Consider the following 24,029-nt stretch of genomic DNA (forward strand, 5'->3'; position numbering starts at 1 on the left):
AAAAGCAAAGATTCAAAACAAAAGTCACATATTTCTGTTACAAAGAATTTGATACAACTTTCATTCAAGTTATCAGGCCTGATAAGAAAATGAAGTTTCGTTCCTTTTAAAAAATGTTATTAAGATATCAGGTCACTAATCCCGGGCCTAGTAAAAACAAAATTAACAATTTTATTTTAAAAGATGAAAATAAAAAGGCCTTATTATAAAAGAATTTTAGAACTGACGACTGTGGGCCCAAGACAGTGAAGAGTTTATTAACTCTAATAATTCCTACTTCTCAGCTGGGTGTCACTCTTTCTAGCTAGGACACAAAACACACGCAGCGGTGACTGCAGGTAAACCAGCCTTCATGCTCTGGTACCCACCACACATGGCTGGAACCAATAAAAATAATGACTTACAGGTATGCTGAGAACAAAATGACTGTTAGAAGAATTTCTCCCAAACACATATCAATTTTATTTACTGGGTAGGGTACTGATGGCCAAGGAAAGCAGGAAAAAAAAAAGTAGTAAAAAATATACAGAAGAATCCAAATACTTTTACTTTGTTTCTGGACTTCACTATTTTAACTATAAAAAACAGTAAGTTATATTCAAAGAAAAGAGAAGCCTTCCTGAAATGAGTTTTGACTCTGCGCCTAGTGAATTAAAATCCTGAGGGTCAGAGCGGGCCCAGTGGCACAGCAGTCAAGTTCACACTTTCCACTTCAGCGGCCCAGGGTTCGCCGGTTTGAATCCTGGGCTCGGACCTACTCATCGCTCATCAAGCCATGCTGAGGTGGTGTCCCACATAGAAGAACCAGAAGGATTTACAACTAGGATATACAACTAGGTACTGGCAGCTTTGGGGAGAAAAATGTTGAGGGTCAGAGTAAAACACGAAATGAGAATATTTTACAATTGATACTTAGTGTATTAAATTACTTTCTACTTTCCAACAAACTTCACCTATTCCCAAGTCACATCAAATTTGCTTCACTCTCCAAGCACGAAACCAGGTATTATCAGTGCTACAATCCCCTATATGTCCGCCTAATCTCTCACCAATCTGACATCTCATTTATCAAAAGCTTTAAGTCAGATACAGATTACTCCAATGAGAATGCACTTCATGTAACATCACTACTCTATATGGAGGAAATGGTATCATTCAAATTCCTTTCAAATTCTTACCAGTTATTTTCCAGGCTTTTGTCCTTTGTTCAGTCATTTAGCGACTGCGTATTAGTTACTCTGTTATTTTTTATTCCAATTAAACAAAACAATAAACTTTAATAATTTTAAAGACCAAGTATTCTCAACCACACTATTTAATGCTGAAATTCTTTAGCATAACAAAAATTAGCTTCGTTTATATATTAACACCTAAGGAGCTTCAAAGGCTTTACAAACAAATCTTATTTAAAGTAATGAACTTCTTTACAGGAAGCTTGAAAATATGAGTCTGGGTTCAATTTCACAATATAGCTCAACAACACACACTATTATAGAAATAACTATTTTCTTAAAGTGATTAACTAGAGATTTAGAGGAAAATATTCATTTTGTACCCGGTAATAATATCGAAGAACCCAGCAGAGCCCTTCAACGTAAGACTGTACAACTTTACGACGGAATTTGTCATCAGCTGCATCAACATCAAATTTGTTCTTGTAGTACTGCTGCTTCCACCCAGCTTCCCAAAGCCTAAAAATCAGGCAAAGCCAGTTCATGTTGAATTAATACACTTTCAGTAACTAGCTACCAATTTATCATCCCAATCAATTTATACTTAATATCCAGGTAAAATGTAAATGAGTTAAACAGTAATATTAACATAGCTTCATTTAATTATTTCTAAAAAGTCCACTTTCACAGGATTTATTATCAACTTAAAGATAGTTAAACGTTAAAAACTCAAACACTGATTCTAGAAAGATCATTACAAAACTACAGTAAAAAAAAAGAGAATAATCATTTATTAAAGTAGATACACAACACTTGTTTGCTCAGATTTTCATACTGTTTTACATGTTTTTTTGATTGTAGAACAATTCTAAAACTACATTTTAAGAGGCAAATACTGAAGATATTTTATATAGTTCAAGTTCCTCAGTTTGTTAAAGTATATCTAAATTACACAAAGAAAGTCAACTAAATTACTTTTTTGAAAAAGAATAATCTAGAAGCCAGGCAGAAATTATGTATATACCTACTCTCCCTATCCTTGGGCCTTCTCCCTCATTCAGCAAAGCGTTGTTGGCATAAGTGAAGGACACGGACACACACACACACACACACGTTCTGGTAAAACTTAGAAGGAGGTCATCAATTCACTAAATTTTCATTAATCACTGAAAATACAATGTGAAAAACCACATTTTCACTCAAAGTATTTTTTATTTTTTTAAGTACTCCTTTCTCAATCTCTGAAAGATTTAAAGATGCCAAAGAATACTAAAAAAAAATCAAGAACGATCAAGAACATCAGGATGATTCTCCATTAAGGGCTCTTTTCTACCATGTGCCAGATCTTACTAATTAATTGCAGTCATGTTTCAGAATACACCATATCAATTTTTTTAATTTACTTTTTTTTTTGAGGACGATCAGCCCTGAGCTAACATCCAATGCCAATCCTCCCCCTTTTTGCTGTGGAAGATTGGCCCTAGGCTAACATCCATGCCCATCTTCCTTTACTTTATAGGGGATGCCGCCACAGCATGGGTTGACAAGCAGTTGAATCTGCGAACCCCAGGCCGCCGAAGCGGAGTGCATACACTTAACTGCTGTGCCACCGTGCCGGCCCCTACACCATACCAATTTTAACTTTGCCCCCACGCAAAAGATTTACAGAACATCAATTAGGAGAAATATCTTCTATCCATAATGTTGAATATCACTATTTTACAGAAACTATTAATGAAATAAATGCTAAGAACTCCAAGCATTTCTTGATAGAAGCAATTCTACTTTGATTATCTTCAGCACCAAAATTAAACAATAAAGTACTAAAAAAATCAAGTTAACTATTAAGCTGATATTGATCATGATGGCTACATGGTAAAACAAAAAAATATACTCCAAGAGTTGCAGAAGCAGAGGATAAAAACTCAGATCAGGTAAATGCTCAATCACAAGTCACCACAGATCTCTGAATCTGACATCAAAAGATGTTGGGAAAATACAGAACCAGACATCACACTTCTGAAGTTTCTAATCATAAATACAAACACATCATCCACATCCTATAAAAGAAGCATGAGCTGTGAACCACTACTGTTTAACTTTGAAATAAATCATTTTGCAAAATTCTAAATGAGTTACAATTATTGAGGTTGTTGGCCCTTTGCACTTGAGCCCAGGGTTCAAATTCAGATTTAATCACACAAGAAGCTGTTAATCTTATTATACAATGATCTCAAACTTCTGTATAAATTAAAGACTCCAATTTTCAGACTATAAATTTTAAGTATATAGCTAATGGGAAACTTCTCTGTCATGAAATATAGTTGTGCATATGCAAGTTCGTGGTTTTTAAAAATACATTTCTCTCTTAACCGAAAGCCTTTTGCATATTTCATTTTAAAGAAGAAACTTTTCAATTGAGATGATTAAAACAAACTATATCAAGTAACCAAATGTAACTGAACTTTCTGGGTTAAGCAGCTTGAAAATTTAATCTCATAACAGTAACATTCAGATCACATAGAGCTGAACACCTCATGTCTAGCCAATCTAGTGCCTCGTCTCAGAGGGAAAAGTGGCTTGGAGGACGAAAACCAGCATGCATACTAATCTAGATACTTAGGTTTAACAGCTATAGCTTACACATCTCACTGGAATTTACTGACTACCCTAACCCTCCACATTAATTACTGGTGGATAAAAAGATCACAGGCAAGCATCTGAAGGCACTGCTGCTCTAAGCTAAATAGCATTCATTAGACGGCATCTATTTCAGCAATTTGCTAACAAAATGCTACCAAAAAATAGCTTCACCTGACGTTATCCTCTGGTTCAGGTTCACTGTCACTGTCTTCTGCTTTTCGCTTAATTCCTCCTATCGGAGACGGGCCATCAGAAGTGAAACTCGTATTAGGAGATACTGAAGGACTCTGTAGACAATTATGACATTACAGAGGAAGGATTTAATTATTCATTTCACATAAGAAGTTACATCCAACTACTGTTACCACCATGCTTCACAGTAATACATTTTTTTAAAGCTATTAAATAGATATGGTAAATATATTTAGAAAGTATAAAGACTGATCTTGGCCTACTCCACCTCTCCAAAAAAGAATAATATAGTACCAAGCCTCCTACGCTTAAACTCAAAAGAATTTGAACATTAGGGTAAAAACTGCTTCAGAAGAAATAAGAAAAACTTAATTTCATAGATTTTTTTTTTTTTAATTATAGGACTTGAACATTTTTTTTCTTTGGTGGTTCCCTCGTGTTATGAATTTGTGATCACTTTCCACCAATTAACTAACAAAGCTGTAAGGGGAAAAATATATATATATGTATATAAATTAATACATAAAATACTCAATGCTGGCGAGAATAAAGTTAGATGTAAGTGGTTCAACCTAGTACAACCATTCTAGAAAGCAACAGTTTAATGAGACTCCGCCAGATATCTGTTAAACTATTTTATACATGTTGTTTTAAAATTCATTGTACAAATAAAATCTATTAGTCATCTTAGAAAAATGCAGCTTTTATTATTATTTCAAAGACTTGGATACCACTTTAAATTTACCATTATCTTCCCTTTGTACCTAACTCAATGAACATAGTAGCACCCTAAAGTATTTTAATATTTAACTAAAAAATTATGGGCAGCTTGGTGGCATAGTGGTTAAGTTCACACACTCCGCTTCAGCGGCCCGGGGTTCACAGGTTCAGATCCCGGGCGCACACCTACACATCACTCAGCAAGTCATGCTGTGGTGGCATCCTACATACAAAATAGAGGAGCATGGGCATGGATGTTAGCTTAGGGCCAAACTTCCTCAGCAAAAAGACAAAGATTGACAACAGACGTTAGCTCAGAGCCAATCGTTCTCACACACACACACACACACACACAAAAATTAAAATGTTCTGCAACTTTAATGTTAAATGACCAAAAACCTAAGTGGCAGAAAATGTTTTCATGGTAAAGTTTTTCTTCTGTTATTCACAGTATATTGGATATTTCAAGTAAATTATTTTTAAATCGAGAACTCAGGAGCCTATTTTAATGATACTGTAACTAAAACCTCAGCATGAAGGTAGTTCACACCAAAGGCCAAGAAAAGTTACAACAAAGCAAAACTATATTTCACATAGAGTTCACAACACTTTCCTTTAATAGATGTATAATATCAATTTTATTCATGATACTGTATGGCTAATACTATCAAAAAAAAGAAAAGAAAAGAAAAAAGAAAACAGGGGCCAGCCCTGTGGCCTAGTGGTTAAGTTTGGGGCCCTCTGCTTCAGCGGCCCGGGTTCAGTTCCCAGGCACAGACCTAAAACATTCGTTGGCAGCCACCTATATACAAAATAGAGGAAGACGGGCACAAATGTTAGCTTAGGGCAAATCTTCCTCAAGCAAAAAGAGGAAGATTGGCAACAGATGATAGCTTAGGGCCAATCTTCCTCACCAAAAAAAAAACAACAAAAAAAAACCAAACCACAAAGAATAAAAATAAATCCAGGAAGGCACTGTTGTACTTGGAAAATGAGATGGGTATTTTCAGTCAGACACATCTGAGTCTGAAATACCAACTCCAACCTTGACCAGCTGTATGGCCTTGGGCAATTTATTTAACCTCTGTCAGCCTCAACTTCAAACAGGGACGATACTGTTCTATCTCTTTACAGGTTATAGCAAGGAGTAAATGAAACAATATACGTAAACATCAAAGCTGCCTGCCTGGCGCATGGCGGTTAACCATTCAGGAAGTCATCCCTATTAGTTTTTAAACAACACTAATCCATTTGGATTAAATTAGGAGACTGATATTCCTGTCAATCATCTAAGTACAGAGAAGGTGTAAACAAAGCAATCTTTCCCAAATTCACAAACAAGATATAAATTATCTTTAGACAACAAAAATAATATACCTTCAAGGGAAAAAAAGAAGAAAAGAAGTTGTTTGCTCTTTAATGCTAAATATCTGCTGCTCTTTTCTGCTCTATCTCTACTAACAAAAGTATTCAGAAATATTCTTTCCTAAACATACCAGAGTCATACCAATTCATTCAAATTTCTTTTTAAAAAGCTGTTTTTGCAATCAAAGTTGATTAAACTGAGAATGGTCGCAAATATAATGAAACTACACTTCAGAATGCAAAATTTAAAAACATATTTATGAGGAAACAGAAGCTATCTAATAAAACACTAACCATGTTGACCATCAGTAGATACCAGTCAAGTACTGGAGCCCAGCACACCCAAACAGCTCAGAAAAAATAACACAGCAAAAATCCATAACTGTAAAGGCTTCCTTTAAATAAACTGGTAATTTGGCTTCATGATTTCCTTCAATTCAACACATTCTAGATGAAAACTCCTCTATGCAAAGATTCCAGTAGAAATAACTGTGTCAAGGAGAATTAAGACAGGATCAAATAAGCAACCTAATCACCAATCTCCCCATTCCTATTCCCATGGCAGACATTATTAATCAATATAGTCTAATCCTGTGGAGCCTGAATATTGGAATCTTTCTCAAAGCAATCATAGCTGGCAAAGTTTAAACCTACCTGCCTCCCTGAGATTAAGAAAAAAGCATTTTATCATCAACGTGGTGTTAGCAATACTAGTCACTCTCAGTTCATTCTGTGAGGACGGTAGTCACTATAATCTTAAATGATGGACATCAGCTTTTTCCATTCTACACAAGCATCTCATTGCAAAACCTTTCACTGACTCTCCATATCCCACTCTGTTAATGGTGTAAGGAATAAGACAAGAAAGGAAAAACAGAACAAAAACACAACAGAAACCCCAGCCGCTTCTCTCAGAAGATGCAAAATCTGTTTCCAAATTCCAAATCTAAGGTCCTAAAACTTCTAAGTGTGAATTTATGGGAATATAAATTCAACCAGTCTCATGATATGGCAAAAATTTCACATATAGGGTTGCCCTGTGATAAAGGATTTGAGCATCAATAGGATAACTATTAGAATAATGAAATTTAAATATCCCAACTTACGTAATACCCTTGGATATATCATAGCAAAAGTTTACATAGGATACTGTACCTTATATAACATCTTTCCTCCCTCTACAACACTCTCTCTTTCTCTCGTGCCTACTAGCCTGAAATAAGCAATAGCTTTGATTACCTTTTGTCTGTGTACATTAGTTCACGGTCTGTTCCCTTACCCCTGCTGCTCCCCTGCCGGGTGCTCTGAGCTCACGGCCTGCTGCCATTACAGGAAGCTACTGAACAGAGCATAGCCTTGCTGGCTGAGACGATTTGCTTCTGCAGTCTGGATTACAACATTCAAATAAGGAGGAATACCATGAGGCAAATCCATTCAGTTCCTGAGTTTATAAATAGGGAGCAACCGAGCCAGCCCTGATGGCCTAGTGGTTAAAGGTCGGCGCGCTCAGGGCTGGCCCCGTGGCTTAGCGGTTAAGTGCGTGCGCTCCGCTACTAGCGGCCCGGGTTCGGATCCCAGGCGTGCACTGACGCACCGCTTGTCTGGCCGTGCTGAGGCCGCGTCCCACATATAGCCACTAGAAGGATGTGCAACTATGACATACAACTATCTACCAGGGCTTTGGGGGAAAAAAAGAAGAGGAGGAGGATTGGCAATAGATGTTAGCTCAGGGCAAATCTTTCCCAGCAACAAAAAAAGAGCTCTAAAAAAAATGTGGATAATGAGAGCTACCTTAAAATATGTATTCAGATATATTCCACGTCTGAGTTGGAGAGTGAGAGTTTAGGCAGTGAGGAGTACCTGTATTTGACAAACTGAGGAATACTATTCTGCAAAATGCCCATAACTGATCCCTGGGAGGAAAGGGGAAATACGGCAGCAAAACCACCCTCTTCTCTTGCTCTAGCTATGAGACATTTGGAGGTCCTGTCATGCTTCTAGCACCATCACTACCCAGTACCTTTGGGGAAGCAGGAAGCACTGTGGCCCGACTGCATTAGAGAAACACTGCAGCCACTTAGCTATCCACATTTACATGTATGTTCTTTTCTTTCACATCATTTAGATATTTTCATATTAATAAGGATTTAACAGAGTTAAAAATATCTCAAGGCAAAAGAAATTGAGAAAAACTATAAAACAAAACAACTCCAGGCTAAGTGATAAAATTCACACACAACTGTAAGAGGCATCTGAAAGTCACCACTCTTCAATGCTACATAAAAATAAGTTACTTACAGAATTATTCTGCATCCTCATTTCATAGGCTGCTTGTCTCGGATTACTGGCTACTTGAGAACCTGGTGAATTTCTTGAACCCGAGGCATGAGGGGTTAATATTCCACCAGCAGTGAAAGCTGGTTGATCTCTCTAACATAAATGGAAATGAATGTAGAAATTAAAATTAAATCACAACACAGTTAGATGACAGGAAGAAATGAAGGCAATGGAAAAGAGTCCCTGCTGTAAGCTCTTTAAAGACGAAATGGATTTCTGTTAACATTACAGGGTTGTCCACAGTTTGATTTGATGGTAACTTACCCTGTAAACAATAGTCTGTAATATTTAATAACTCTGCTATAAAAGTACATACAATACACTTTTCTGATACATAGAAGCTATTCAAATCTCATTAGGTTATTCCCTTATGTTCACTTACAATTTCAAAACGCATTCAAGACACAATTTTAGGCAAATAAAGATAACTATTAAGGTAAAAAAATAAGCCAAGAGTTTGATTTATACTTAGGAAATACAACTTCTATTTACCCTTCACCTTGATGGAATTTAACTCTTTGTTTCCAATTAGTTAGAGCTATGATTATAGCTACAGTAGGTGACAGTCATGGCTGACTGATAAAAGATATTTTTTAAATAGACACTGACTGAAAGAAAATAATAATACATAAAGTAGACATCAAACATGCCCTTCCCTATCTAAGTGGTTTTGAATCCACCTGCAACAATAAATAACTCTACTTTTCTCCCTTATAGGTTCCTGAAATTGCTCGATTCTAATAAAACATAATAATAAAAGGTAGTCCCCAAACTCCATTTGTTTAAAACCCAGTAAGGAAGACAAGAAAAACAAAAACTTAAGAAGTTAAGTGAGTATAAAGTGTTATGCAATTAACTAAGCAAACAAATATCACAAGCGAGAAGCACTCGAGTTAAAAGGAAGGACTGCTCAACCCGGATTACAAGCAGAAGCAATAGGGAGGCCTCGTGGAAAATGTAAGATGGGAGGGAGCCGTGAAGTCAGAAACCCACTTAGAGGGACCAAACAAAGGCAATGCTCGGAGTCAGGAGGGACTTGCTATATTTAGAAGACAACTGGGGAAAAGCAGGGTGAGAACTTGACCAGATCATAGTATGCTCTGCACGCCAGACTAAGATAGAACTGGATTCTGCGGGAACTAAGGAGTCACTGGTAATTTCTGAGCAGAGAAACAACAAAGTTTCGAGTGTTGTGTTCTAGGAAGAGTAACCTGACAAGGATATAGACAGAGTGTAGTAACTTTCAAGAAGATACAAAGACCTAACTATTTTTATTACAAAAACAATACCCAATTACTGTAAAAAATTCAAATAGCTAAGTGCTACCCGGCCCCTCTGGCCCATCAAGTGTATCCCCTCAGACTCTAGAGCTTAGAAAGGACTTCTTTAAAACTGACACCAGCATTCTTTCTCCAGGTAAGAGGCAGCTGGGTAGACATTATGTCCCTAACAAACTACTGGATAAGGAATAAAAAGCTATCTTCCTCCCAAATTGTAAATGTATGTTATTGCCAATCTGATGAAATTAATTAAAACTCACCTTCATTCTCTTTCTCTTTTCTTTCTGTCGTCTTCTAAAACTGTCCTAAAAGTATAAAATCCACATATTCTGTCAAATAATTACACAAAAATGTAAGAGTTAAACATTACCAGGAATGATTTGGGAGACAAAGTTTTAAAGGAAGACCCCAGAAATGTAACTAATTAAACTAGGCAATGGACTATATGTTCAAAGTGCTGCTTATCAGAACTTTAGATAGACAGAGATCATTCTAAATTGAGTTTAGATACACTTTAATTATTCCTCTTAATTTTTTTCAGATAGTTTTTGATATCATTTCAGGAAAGAATGCAAGAGTCATAACAAAGACCCTCTGTTTTACCCTGGAGCAAGTAGCCCACCAATACGGAGAAGACACAAATAAGTAACTCCCCATTTACTTTGGGCCACTCAAAGGCCTCCTTTACCCCAGAAAGCACTCCTCCCATGCCCAAGTTTCTGTGAGCATCAAGGCACTGAGACGACAGCTACGGTGGCCAGGGCTGCTGCTGTGGACTGAAACAGGGGCCAGCAGGTGCTGTACTGACTGTCATTCTACCAGCAGCTGCACTTCCATCACTTCCAAGTCAGTACTGCCACCTGCAATATAACACCCTATTGAGATCTGAAATTTGTGCTTTGTGCCAGGAGAGGGGCTGAATGCTGGATACATGGTGACTGACGACCTTAAAACCTCCTAAGACAGCAAAACCACCAATTTCTTTAATCAAGCTTTTGCCCCATCTTTAAACTTATCTAGGTCACCAATGACCCACAGACTGTGAGATCCATTACTCAGTTTTCAGTCCGTATCTGACCGTGACTCTTCCTTCTTGATCCGTGCTCTTCACTTGGCTTCCAGGACACTACACTCACCTGGTTCTCCTCTTTCACTCTTGCTGAATGCCTTCACTCCTCAACTTCCCAACACCTTAATACTGGCGTTCCTCTTCACCCAGTACTTGGACCTCTCACTCTCATGGGAGTAATCATCCAGTCTCACGGCTTTAAACACCATCTACGTGCTGATGACTCCCCAGTCAGGACCTCTCCCCACTCAACATCTCCACTTGGGTGTACAAACTTAACATGCCCCAAATGGCATCCCCACCCCTAGCTTTGTACCTCCCAGTCTTCTTTATCACAGTAGCTCAGACCATTTTTCAATTGCTCAGACAAAATGCTTTGGAGTCATTCTTAATAGCTTTCCTTCTCTCACCCCTAGCATTTAATTCACCAGCCAAATCCACTAGTTTTACCTTCAAAACATGTTCAGAATCCAATTACCTCTTATCAATCTCCACTGCCACCATGTTGGCTCCCTTGGATTATCGCAAAAGAGTCTAATTGGGCTCACTGTTTCTATCTTTGCCTCCATACAGTTAGTCTCAACAGGGCAGCTAGAGTGATCCTTTTATAATATGTGTCAGATCTTGTCACTTTTATACTCAAAACCCTCCACTGATGCAGAGTGAAAGCTCAAGTTCTTATAATGACCTATACGGTCCTACCAGATCTGGCCCTCCACCATCTTTCTGACCTCCTCTCCTACCCCTACTACTTTCCCTTTGCTTCCTCTGTGCCTGCCACACTGGCTCCTTGCTGTTCCCTGAACATCCTGGGTAAGCTCCTGCCCTAGAGCCTTTGCACTGGCTATTCCTTCTGTCTGAAATGCTCTTCCGGCAAACACCTGCATGATTACTCCCTCATATCCTTCAAAGTCATCTGTCAGTGAGGCCTTCTCTAGTCATCTTTTCTAGAACTGCAATGTCCTCATGTCCACCTTCCCAGATATTTCCTCATCTGCTTTTTTCTTCACAGCACTTATCACTCTCTAACACATGACACACTTTACTTAGTTTTTGTGTTTATTGTCCATCTCCCGCGGAAGAATATCAGCTCCATGAGGTCAAGAATTTTTGTCTGCTTTTTTCTTTTGTTTTTTGTTGTATCAGTAACACTCAGAATACTATTTGGCACACGGTAAACACTTAATAAATATATGCTGAATAAATGAAGAAGATTTGCAAGACAAAAGGCAAACATCAAAGCTCATAAAATAAAAAGCATCATATTTCTGACCTAACTGCTCAATTTTAATAATAAATATTGATGTATTCCTCTTTTACCATGTATTCTGCTGGTCAGTTAAATACCTATTTCTAAGGGTGGTAGTTACACATAAGCAAAATAGGTACACCTGGTTGGACTTTACTGATCTTTAATTTTTGTGTGCTATGAACTTCTTTGGAAGTCTGTCAAAAGCCGGAGACACACTTCCTGGGAAAATACACACACCTAGATACTATTATATTGAATTTCTGAGGGTTCATAAATTTCCCCGATGTCCAACTATGCTGACAAACATCATATGATGTCAGGGATACCAAAAACGATTCAAAGCTTTAAAATGCCCTCTCTGTCAGGCCAGCTGGAACCTTTATTACTCAAATCTGAAGCACTCTGGTATCTATCAAATCCCATACATCCCACTCTAATGGCAAATATCACCAATACTTAATAGTACAGAGTAACCTAAAACCACATAAAAGGACTGTTCTAACGTGAGGCTTTTACACCAAGTACTACACCGTCTGTGTAGTTTTTTCTGAAGCATAAATGGCAGCAGGTCAGGTGGAGCCACCATAATTGTTGAAGGCTTAGTTAAAAATGGCTGTCCTGATAGACATTTGATATCCTAGACAAAGTCAGTTATGCTATTTAAATTTTACATGTGAAAAATTCTTGCCATCACAGAACATTACCAAGTACCAAAGGCTTTAAAAAGAACACTTACAGTCTACTCACACTGTTATATAAAATGGTACCCAAGGTTCTAAAAAAGAGATCACTAGCTATAGCATACAAAGCTGAAGAAAATATAAAATCTTGTCAGATGCAATGACATGTTTTAATCTGTTAGGAGATAATGAAGCAATGTAGCAACATTATTATGTTGCTATTTGCTCAAAATAGCCATATGACTTTTTATAAAATCAGTTTCTAAAAGGATTTCCTTCACTCTCTTTCTAAAAAGCTACTGTCTGCTCATTTTACCCACTGCTTGCCTCCCTTGCCACTCTTGCACAATCACCCTGCAACCTACTCTGCCTCCAGGCTACTGCCCCTCCACCCCACTAACTCTTCAGGACCTCTGAACCCCTGGCCATGGACTAGGGGCCTATCTCACTCTGACGCCTCCGGCAGCACCAGTGGCTTCTCATCTCTTCAGGGATTTCCTCCCACCTCTCTAGAACTGACTCCCCTTTCTCCTTAACATCTATGCTTCTTAAGGTTTCTGTTGGAGGCACTTGAACTCCATACAAAGCTCCAGGGATTTCAACTTCACACTCATGACGTGAAGTATTCTGCTAATGTTCTCAAATCTCCTTCCAAAAGACTTCTGCCCTGAGCTTTACACATATCCATCTAACTGCTTCACGGACTTTTCTCCTCTCAGGTGTCCTGTGACACCTCCAACTCTGTATCTCCAAAATGAACCTCAATTTCTACCTTGTCCTCACCCCAACCTGCTCTACCCCCACTTCTTGCTGTCTCATGAACGGCCCAACCACACTCCAAACTGTCCAAGCCAGACTGGATTTCTCACCTAAGCACTCACTCCATCATATGTCATCAATTTCCAAGTGCTTTATTATTTTCTTTCTTTCTTTTATGTTTAATTGCTTACTCAGAGCTGCAACCCTCTGCCTAGACTGATGCTATCTAACCCAGAGGCCCCTACACTCCACTACCAGAGTACAGAGTTTCTAGGTCTTCACCTGACTTCCACAGCATCAACATTTCCTATAAAACATGGCATCCACTAGTTCATTCCCAGCATTCTCCCAGTCTTGGAACCCTCATTTCACATCCCGTTGATCAGACACGTGTTTGGATTTTTATCTTAATCAGGATTATGAAGAGAGAAAAAAATTACAGTGCAATTCACACAGTGTGCAATACACAGTTCCACACAGCAAGCATCACAGCCTTTATAAAATAATCAAAGCACTGGCCACTCATGATTACACTGGCGTTTGATACACTATAATAATATAACAATGCATTCAAAGAGGTTAAAAGTACAATCACAGGATCATCACAGCATATTAGAGACAGGAGCAATTTAGCTACTGCAATAGAAACACTTTACCTCATCATCCTTTCTCTTTTTAAAAATGCTATCCTCAACTTCACCAACTGCTAACATGATCATCTGTACTCTTTGCAGATTGACATAACCACTTTCTGTAAGGTAACCCTGTAAGTGATAAAATACATGTAAAATAATCTTCTTATAAAAGCAAATACTTCTGTTTTGAAATCATTCAAGAATGAACTCACCCCAGTTTTGTGAACCACATTTTTGTATATGTTAACCAAACGGTCAATTGCACCTTCCGTGCCTCCAGGAAACAAACATTATGTATTAGGACCAGTACGCACTGTAAGCAAGAAGGCTACAACAGTAGTTTAAAAACCCACACAAACACACATACCGAATCTCTAACGACGGCAGGTGAGGAAGGAAGTCATTTCCCACAAAGAAGCACATGAAGACCCAGTCATCAGTGCTCCTCTCGACATCAAATGTGAGCGGTAGGCTGGCCATGGTGAGCTCTCTTTCCAAATACTACAACCAAAAAGGAATGCTGCCATTAAAGCTATGAAACGGCACTCTGTTTTAGAGGGCTGATTCTAGTGATTATTGCTCCATACCTCACGAAAAACATTAAGACGAAGGAAGATAAACTCTCCTTCTGCACAAGGAAGACTATCTGCAAGTTCATCGTGCTGCAACAAAAGGAGTAAAGATTAAACAAGTCTACTCTAAACCCTGTAATTTTTTTCCAGCCAAATGAACATTATAGCTTATTTTAAAGCAAGATCCATTTTAATATTACAAGTACTAAATAAAAAAAGAACTCACCAAACCACTTTAAAAATAAAAACTACCCATAATCCCAATCATACCTAGACCAGGGATCGGCAAATGTTTTTTGCAAAGGGCCAGATAGTAAATATATATATTTTACCCTGTGCGGGACACACAGGGTCTCAGTTGCATATTCTTTCATGTTTTATTTCGTTTTTACAATCTTTTAAAAATATAAAAACCAGGGCCGGCCCCCTGCATAGTGCTTAAGTTTGGCATGCTCCGCTTTAGCGGCCAGGGTTCGCAGGTTCGGATCCTAGGCGTAGACCTACACCACTAGTCAGCCGTGCTGTGGCGGCAACCCACATATAACATAGAGGAAGACTGGCACAGATGTTAGCTCACAGCTAATCTTCCTTTAAAAATAAAAAAAAGTAAAAACCATTCTTAGCTCATAGGCCAAATCTAGAGGGCTGGAGTTTGCCAATCTCTGACGGATAGCCAACCAGTATTTTGATGTGTATGCCTCTAGACCCTTCTCTGTGAGCATACAGCATATTTCTTACCTGCTCTTTTCACTCACTATGTCTTTTAAAGAGGTACCATATTCTTAAAACAGATAGAAACCTCTTTAGAGACTGGATATAATCAAGTGAACCCAAAATATGCAGAAACTAGGAGTAACTTAAAAGTATCAAGAAGTTTAAAGTATCAACAAGTTTAATATATTTGATTTGTAGTTCCTTTTAAGAATAACCATTTGAAACATTACTTGTACAAACAAATCATGTGCCATGGACATTATTACCTATGAGACTTAAGCCTCATATACTTACAAGCTATGTTAGAAAAAGTGGAGAGTAGAAAGGATGAGTACATGCATGCTTTTGAATGTGTCTTTAAAGAGTTTTCAAAGACACATTTCTATGAGAGGGAACAGAGAAAGTAAGTAAAAAATCTAATCAAAAATAGTCTTCTCTTTATTTTAAAAATGAAGCAACCTGAATATATTTAATGCTGTTCAATTATACACTTAAAAATAGTTAAAATGGTATATTTTGTATTATATATTACAACATAAATGTACCTTGAAAATATAATGCTAAGTGAAAGAAGCCAGCCAAAAAAAAACCATACACTATATGATTCTAGTCATAGGAAAGTCAGAATAGGGAAATCTATAGAGACAAAAAGTAGCTTAGTGGTTGCTTAGGGATGGGGTAAACAGGGTCAGGGGATAAGGGGATGGTAGCTGAAGGGTTCAGGCTTCTTTTTGAGGTGATGAAAATATTCTAAAATTTACTGTGGTGATGGTTACACACATCTGCGAATATATAAAAAAACCCACTGAATTATAAACTTTAAATGGGTGAATCGTATGGTATGGGATCATATCTCAATAAAGAGATATGAGATCATATCTCAAAAAAAAATTGAGATATGGAATAATACCTCAATAAAGCTGCCTAAAAAATGTAGTAGCCAGCTCCAAAAAAAAAGTCATAGTGAAGAAAGCAGAATGTAGGATCAGGGAGCAACATCGCTTTTGTTCATTATTAATCCTTCCTGCCCTTAAAGCCATGCCTGCATGTTGGCCAAAAAAAAAAAAAAAAAAAAAAACTAAATGAAGTAGACGAGTGACAGGAAAAAAGCAGGGTAGGAAACCTGGATTTCACCACATGAAAAGAGCACAATTCTACACTATGCAATGTCACCAAAAATTAGACATAAAAATATCCTCACTTATACCTGGACATACAAACTACTAAAAACTAACTCACCAAATAAATTTCTGAAACATCAAATGAGTCTGTGTAAGGCTTTGTTTGAAGAACTTAACTTGTATTAATTGATTTAACCCACACAACCACCCTATGTGGTACATATATAGCTGATCTTCATTATTTACAAGTTCCATATTTGTGAATTCACCTACTCACTAAAAGTTTTTTGGAATCCCAAATCAGTATTTGCAGCATTCTCATGGTCATTCGCAAACATGAGCAGAGCAGTGAAAAATTTCAGTCTATCAACACACACGTTCCAGTTGAGGTCAAACAAGGTGACACTCTGCCTTATTTCAGCTCTCATACAGAAATGACCAGAGGATAGAGATGGTAGGGAGCAGTGTGGTATAATGCAAGAAGCTCCAGTTCTTTAGAGTTTAGGAGAGTTTAAGTCATTTTCCCAAGATCAGAAAGCTAACGAATGGAGGACTGTATGAGCCAAGGACACAAAGTGAAGAAATTGATGGTTGAATGAATTAATAGTTAAAAGGCTAAAAAAAGAGATAAAACGAGATCATAAAAAATACTTAAACCAAAAGAAGAAGAAATGGAGAACGGAAACAAAAAACAGATGAGACAGAAAACAAACAGTAAGATGATAGATTTAAATCTAACCATATCAATAATCACATTCAACGTAAATGTTCTAAATGCCCCAATTACAAGGCAGAGATTGTGAAAACAGTGTGGCAGTTCCTCAAAAAGGTAAACATGGAATTACCATATGATGTAGCAATTCCACTCATAGGTATACACCCAAAGAAATGAAAGTAGGAATCACTCACAGGTATACACCCAAAGCATTGATGTGGCATACAGATACTTGTCCACCAATGATCACAGCAGCATTATTCACAATAGTCAAAAGGTAAAAATAACCCAAGTGTCCAAACAAAATGTGATAAACACATACAATGGGATATTAGTCAACCTTAAAGATGAATGAAACTCTGATATATGCTAAACATGGATGAAACTAGAAAACATGCTAAGTGAAATAAGCCAGACACAAAATGCCAAATACTATATGATTCCACTCATCTTAGGTACCTAGAATAGGCAATTCATAAGACAGAAGGTAGGGGAGAAGGGAGAACGGGGAATTATTGTGTAATGGGTATAGAGTTTCTGTTTAGGATGATGAAAAAGTTACAGAAATGAAGAGTCACAATGGTTTCACAATATTGTAAATGTACTTAATGTCACTGAATTCTAAACCTTATAATGGTTAAAATGGCAATTTTTATGTTGCGTATATTTTGCCACAATAAAAAAAAAAGGGCAGAGATCATCAAACTATAAAAAGGCAAGACCCAAGTGTATGTTGCCTACAAAAACAAACACTTTAAATATAAAGACACAAACAGGCTAAAAGTAAAAGGATGGAAATAGACCATGCTAGCACTAATCAAAAGATCTGGCTACATTAATATGGGACAAAGTAGACTTCAGAGCAAAGAATATTACCAGGGATAAAGAGGACCACTTTATAATGATAAAGGAGTCCATTCATCAAGAAGACATAACAATCCTAAGCATTTATGTACCTAATAAAAGAGCTTCAAAATGCAAGGAGCAAAAAACAATGGAACTAAAAGAAGAAACAGACAAATCCAAAAAATTATAATGGGAGATCTCCACACCCCTACCAATAATTGACAGAACAAGGAGATAGAAAATCAGTAAATGTTGTTCAAGTCTTTCATATCCTATCAACAAACGTGATAACATTTATAGAACACTCCACCCAATACCAGCAGCACATATATCTTTTTAAAGTCAAAATGAAACATTTACCAAGACCATATCCTGGGACATACAACAAATCAGATAAGCTTTTAAAAGATTCAAATTATGCAAAGCATGTTCTCTGACAGGGGAACTAAATTAGAAATCAATAACAGAAAAAAAGTCTGGAAAATCCCCCAAATATTTGAAAATTAAATAATACTCTTCTAAATAAGCAATGGGCCAAAGAAGAAGTCAAAGAGGATATCAGCAAATATTTGTTACTGAATGAAAATGAAAACACAACATGTCATTATTTGTGGCATAGAGTTGAAACAGTATCTAGAAGGCTGTTTATGGCACTCAACACCTTTATTAGATAAAATGCAATGTACCAAAGCAATGACCTAAGTTTCCACCTTAAGAAATAAGGACAAGAAACGCAAGCTAAACACAAAGTGAGCGTAAGAAACAAATAAGAGCAGAAGTTGATGAAAAAGAAAACAGAAAAACAACAGAGAAAAAATCAATGAAACCAAAAGCTAGTTCTTTGAGATCAGTCTAGCCAGACTATTAATGGAACAAAAGAGAAAAGACAAAATTAGTATCAGAAATAAGAGAGGTGACATCACCACATTTTCTATCTATAGTAAAAGGATAATAAGGAATACTATGAACAACTTTTGTCAACACATTTGACTACTCAGATGAAATGGACAAAACCTGTGAAAGTTAAAAATTACAACAGCTCATTCAAAAAGAAACAGATAATCTGAATGGCTCTATATCTACTAAAGAAATTGAATTTGTAGACAAAAAGCTTCCCCCAAAACTTCAGGCCCAGAAAGCTTCGCTGGTGAATTCTACCAAATATTTAAGCAAGAAATAACACCAATTCTAGACACACCCTTCCAGAAAACTGGGGAGGGTATATACCGCGCAGCTCAATCTGAGGCCAAGGTTACTCAAAAACTAAAACTAGACAAAGACATTTCAAGAACACTACAGACAAATATCCTTTTTGAACATAAATGTAAAAATGTAAATGAAGAAATCTCTAGCAAATTGAATCCAACAGTATATAAAAATAATATACCATGACCAAGTGGGATTTACCCAAGGAATGCAAGGCGAGTTTAACATTTCAAAATCAATGTAATTCATCCTATTAAAAAACTAAAAACAGAAACCATGGGATGAATTAAAACTATAAAACATCTCTAAGAGAACACAAGAGAGAATCTTAGTGACCTTGGCTTTGACAAAGATTGTTAAATACAATACAAAGAGCGGAAATACATAAAAATATATATAAAACAGACTTCATTAAAATTAAAAACTTCTGTTCTTTGCACTGGTAAGAAGTAAAAAGGTAAGCCACAGAGTAGGAGAAAATACCTGCAAAAGATATATCAACATGTAAGAAACTCTACAATTCAATAAGACAAACAACCCAACTTAAAAATGAGCAAAACATCTGAATAGACACCTTGCTCGAGAAGATACACAGCACGCAAATAAGCACCTGAAAAGATGGTCAACACCATCTGTCATCAGGCAAATGAAAATTAAAAGGACAACGAGATAACACTAGACTAGAACGGCTAAAACTAAAAAAGACTAACCAGACTAAGTGCTGGAGAGGGAGTGGAGCACCTAGAACCTGCACACATGCTGGCGGCAATGTAAAATCGTACAACCACTTTGGAAAACAGCTTGGCAAGTTTTTAACTAATCACACACCTACCACACAATTCAACCATTTCACTCCTGAGTATTTTCTCGAAAGAAATGAAAGCACATGTCCACACAAAGACTTGTACACCAATGTTCACAGAAGTGTTTTGTTTAATAGCCCAAAACTGGAAACAATCCAAATGTTCCTCAATCAGGTGAAGGAACAAACAAAATGTGATACATGCACAACACAGAATACTACTCAAAAATAACAAGAAATGAACTATTGATATATGGAAGAACATGGGCGAATTTCAAAATAATTATTCTGAATGAAAGTAACTGAGCCAGGTAAAACAAAGAGTACATATTATATAATTCCATGTATATAAAATTGTAGAAAATGAAAACTTATCTACAGAGTCAGAAATAAATCAGTGGTTGACTAACGACAGGCAGCACACAGTTGTAGGGAGGAATAACAAAGGGCCAGAAGGAATGTTTTAGAGGTGACGCTCATTATCTTGATTATGGTGATGGTTTCATGGATGTACACATATCTCAAAATGTATTAAACTGTACACTTTAAATATATGCAGTTTGTTGTAGGTCAATAATACCTCAATAAAGCTGCAAGAGGAGGAGGAGAGGAGGGGGAGAACAGAGAGACGAAAGAAAAAGAAATCACTCTAGGAGGACCAGGATCCAGAGTTCAGAGAGGGCAGTGAAAAAGGAGGTCAAGAAACAATCAAGGAGCATTCCCTAGAACTGAAGAACACAAGTCCTCAGCCTCAGAGTCAGCCAAGCACCAATCAAAATAAACTGAAATTTTAAAAAAATCTATAACTAAGTACATAATCATGAACACTTACACTACCAAGGATAAAGATCTTGAAAAAGTTCAGAAAGAAAAATAGATCAACTACAAAAGAACGAAAGCAGAACATAGAAATTAAGAGCATGGCCTTCCTGATTTTAACAATGGCTCTGCCATGTATTAGCCAAGTGACCCTGAGTACATTACTTAACCCCTCTGTGCTTCAGTTTTCTCATCTGTAATAGTAATAATAGTAAGTAGTAGTAGTCATGTGGTTGTTATGAGAATTTAATAAATTAATCTATAAAGTGCCTAGAACAGTGCCTGGTATGTGTTAAATACTACATAAGTATCGGTTAAATAAATAAATCACATTAACATTCAACTTCTCATCAAAGGGCCGGCCCGGTGGTGCAACCAGTTAAGTGCTAGCACTCCGCTGCGGCGGCCCGGGGTTCGCGGGTTTGGACCCTGGGCGGGCACCGACGCACCGCTTGGCAAGCCATGCTGTGGCAGCGTCCCATATAAAGTGGAGGAAGATAGGACCGATGTTAGCCCAGGGCCAGTCTTCCTTAGCAAAAAGGGGAGGATTGGCAGACGTTAGCTTAGGGCCGGTCTTCCTCACAAAAAAAAAAACTCATCAAAAATACTGGATGACATAAGTCAAAAGAACAGCACTTTCAAAGATTTGAGGGAAACTAATTTGCAAGCTCAAACTTGATGCCTAGCTAATGACCACTCATGTGTACAAGGGTAGAACAGATTCAGAAAACTCACACCCCGCACAGCATTTCTTAAGAATTCAATTGAGAATAAAAACCAAGGAAGGATTTAGGCCAAGAAAGATGATCAGAAAATAGTACCCTCAACTGAAGAAAGGAATTTTTAAAAATCTCAGGAAGCAGCTTTCCAGCAAGCCTTAAAGAACCAGGTGTGACAGCAACAGAAATAAAGACCTCAAGAAGGAGTCTCCAAGAAGAAAGAGGACTTGATAGAATACCAAATAAAAGAGCGACTTTGGATGTGGAACCGTATAAAGAGGAAAACAGAAAGATAACACCAAGAAAAAGACAAAAGTAGCACAAGAAAAGAAACAGTATCACAGCATAACTTGAATCTGGAAAGTGACAAGAATTTACAATACTATTTGATTTTTCAGCTTTTAAAACAATCCCATATATAGCCAAAGCCCTGACAATTTAATTTGGGATGCCAACAAAGCAAAAGGACAGCTGGCAAGCTTGGGGTGAAGAGTAAGAACAGCAGAGGTAGAAAAGCTAATACCTAACCTTAGAAAGTGAGAAGTCAAGGGATACTTTAAATAGAAGATGTAATAAAAAAGACATACTACTCAAAGTTATAAAGCTTACCAAGAGAAGAAATAAAGACAGTGATTTACTATTAGGAATGGGGAAGGGGATGCCGCATGAGTGACGAAATCCTCTTCTATCATAGCTAGAATTCAATAGATAGATCCAAAACCAATAAATCAGGCATAATCATGATATCTAGAGACAGAACCAAAACAGTTAAAAATGGTTATCTCTACAGAGTAGAAATGGGATGAGATGCAAGTCAAGTTTAATGGAAGTTTTAAAAACAAAGGAAACCAGCATTCAGTTTAACAGTTTCTCTTTGGGAAAAACACAAGGAATACTGAAACTGCCATCAAAACAAGGCTTTCAGTTCCTCCTGGATAGGAGCTAAGTAAAAATCAAGATCTCACCAACCTCAGCAAAAGAATGCAGTTCACTGTGACTGACGGGCACTTCCTTCAAAAACGAAGGGGCGAGGGGCATGAAGCGCCGCTGAACCTTCCCAATCCAGAAATTCCAAGCACAAAATCGAACTTGGACGGGATCACGGGAACGATAAAGAGAAAACTCAATAATGGCCAGAAGTCGACACATACATTAACAAACAAACAACAAAGTATTTAAGTGCATCCAGGAATTCTGAAAACTTCAACAAGCCTTCTGTCCAGCAGTGGGGGCACCTAGAGAAGGGGGCACTTATGAGACTTCTGTCTCGTCCTAGACGTTTCTAAGATGCTGCTTTCACCGTAGGATCTAAAACAGCAACAACAGTCCTTTCACACCAGGAGAAAACCTTTGGAGCACGGGCAGTAAACAACAAAAAGCTCGCCGCGGGGGGTGACTTTACAAGGTTGCAAGAGGCTGGGATCAACACGTGCGCCTCGCTACCCAGCTAACTCAGCGGAGCAGGCGTGCGCAGCCCAACGCCTTCGAGCCTGTTCTGAAACCCGAAACGCGCTGCGCCGAGAGGAAACACAGCCGTGGGCGGGGCCTTCCGGGCCGGAAAAAGCGGGCAGGGGAGGAGCCGCCCTCCAGCGAGTTCAGACCCCGCTCGGCCCTCGCCCCGCCGAGGCTGCTCTCCCAGGGCCCCGACAACGAGTGTCGGCGACCAACCGCGTGTCGGGCCGCGGCCGCCCGCGGGGCCCACAGAGCAGCGCGGGCCCCGGTGCGGCACCCCGGGGACAGGCAGCGGGTCCCGAGGGCCGCGGCCCAGACGCGCTGGGGCTCCGGGCTTGCCGCCAGGCGCCTCCTCACCTTCTCTTCCACGCAGCTGACAAGGATGGACGGGGACTTGCGGCTGAGCCAGCGAGAGAAAGCCGGGCCTCCCATAGCGGCGTCGCGGCCCCGGACGAACGTAACCAGAAGAGACAGGTGGGAGCGGCAGCCGGGGCACCGGGACTTCCTCCCACGTGCGCGCCCTCGACGGGAAGTGATGTCACGGCGCCGCCGCCGCAGGGGAAGCCGGGAAGGAGGCTCTGGGCCGGGCTGGTTGTCGGATTCGGGGTTCTACGGCTGACCGGGTGGTGGGGGCTGCGGCTGGCCTCGCTTGCCGCGTTAGCTTTCAGTGGTGCCAGCCCTGAAGCCCGAGGTCGACCTCATGTGAGTCGCGGGGAATCCCGGGCTGCGCCGGCGTCTTGCTTCCCCAGCCCTCGGGTTCCACTGGGGCGGGATCCCCGTGCTCCGCAGGCGCCCGGGGAGGGAGGTCTTCCTTGCCAGTTTGATCACCTCCTTTTTCTCACCCATCTCAATTCAGAGTAGAATCAAAGCATCTAAACACACTCATTATTTCTATGTCCTGGTTTCTCCCGGTTTTGTGCCACAGTACGTACTTGGACTATGAAAAGGAATATTTTTAG

At 38.6% G+C, this 24,029-nt stretch overlaps 1 protein-coding gene across 10 annotated transcripts; it reads right to left on the bottom strand.

Moving 5' to 3' along the window:
* Positions 1-1,560: 1,560 nt before the first annotated feature.
* LOC131401892 (5'-3' exoribonuclease 2-like) lies at positions 1,561-23,553 on the bottom strand. 10 transcript variants are annotated; one of them, XR_009218087.1, is made up of 6 exons: positions 23,428-23,553; positions 14,692-14,766; positions 14,472-14,605; positions 9,970-10,038; positions 8,391-8,463; positions 1,561-1,691 (listed from the first exon to the last, which is right to left on the bottom strand). XR_009218087.1 is itself a non-coding variant. In XM_058536961.1 (5 exons), exons 1-4 carry the CDS (start codon positions 23,500-23,502, stop codon positions 9,972-9,974), a joined length of 351 nt encoding a protein of 116 aa, XP_058392944.1. In that variant the 5' UTR covers positions 23,503-23,553; the 3' UTR covers positions 4,077-4,102; positions 9,970-9,971. The 10 variants fall into 10 exon arrangements, 4 of the variants coding, with proteins under 4 accessions (XP_058392944.1, XP_058392946.1, XP_058392947.1 ...); XR_009218086.1 differs by lacking the exon at positions 1,561-1,691 and adding an exon at positions 4,059-4,102; XR_009218090.1 differs by lacking the exon at positions 1,561-1,691 and adding exons at positions 4,059-4,102; positions 14,126-14,233 and having other exon boundaries at positions 9,970-10,014; positions 14,472-14,766.
* Between the last annotated feature and the right edge of the window lie 476 nt (positions 23,554-24,029).

The sequence above is a fragment of the Diceros bicornis genome (genome assembly GCF_020826845.1).
Source record: "Diceros bicornis minor isolate mBicDic1 chromosome 21 unlocalized genomic scaffold, mDicBic1.mat.cur SUPER_21_unloc_1, whole genome shotgun sequence".
NCBI lineage: Eukaryota > Metazoa > Chordata > Mammalia > Perissodactyla > Rhinocerotidae > Diceros > Diceros bicornis.

Excerpts from the sequence above, each read along its gene's own strand:
- LOC131401892 (XM_058536961.1), bottom strand. The coding sequence starts at position 23,502 with ATGGGAGGCCCGGCTTTCTCTCGCTGGCTCAGCCGCAAGTCCCCGTCC. Across the intron at positions 14,767-23,427 it reads TCAGCTGCGTGGAAGAGAAG|CACGATGAACTTGCAGATAG; the intron begins GTGAGGAGGCGC and ends CTTTTGTTGCAG. Across the intron at positions 10,039-14,471 it reads CTGCCGTCGTTAGAGATTCG|AATATGTGGATTTTATACTT; the intron begins GTATGTGTGTTT and ends ATTATTTGACAG.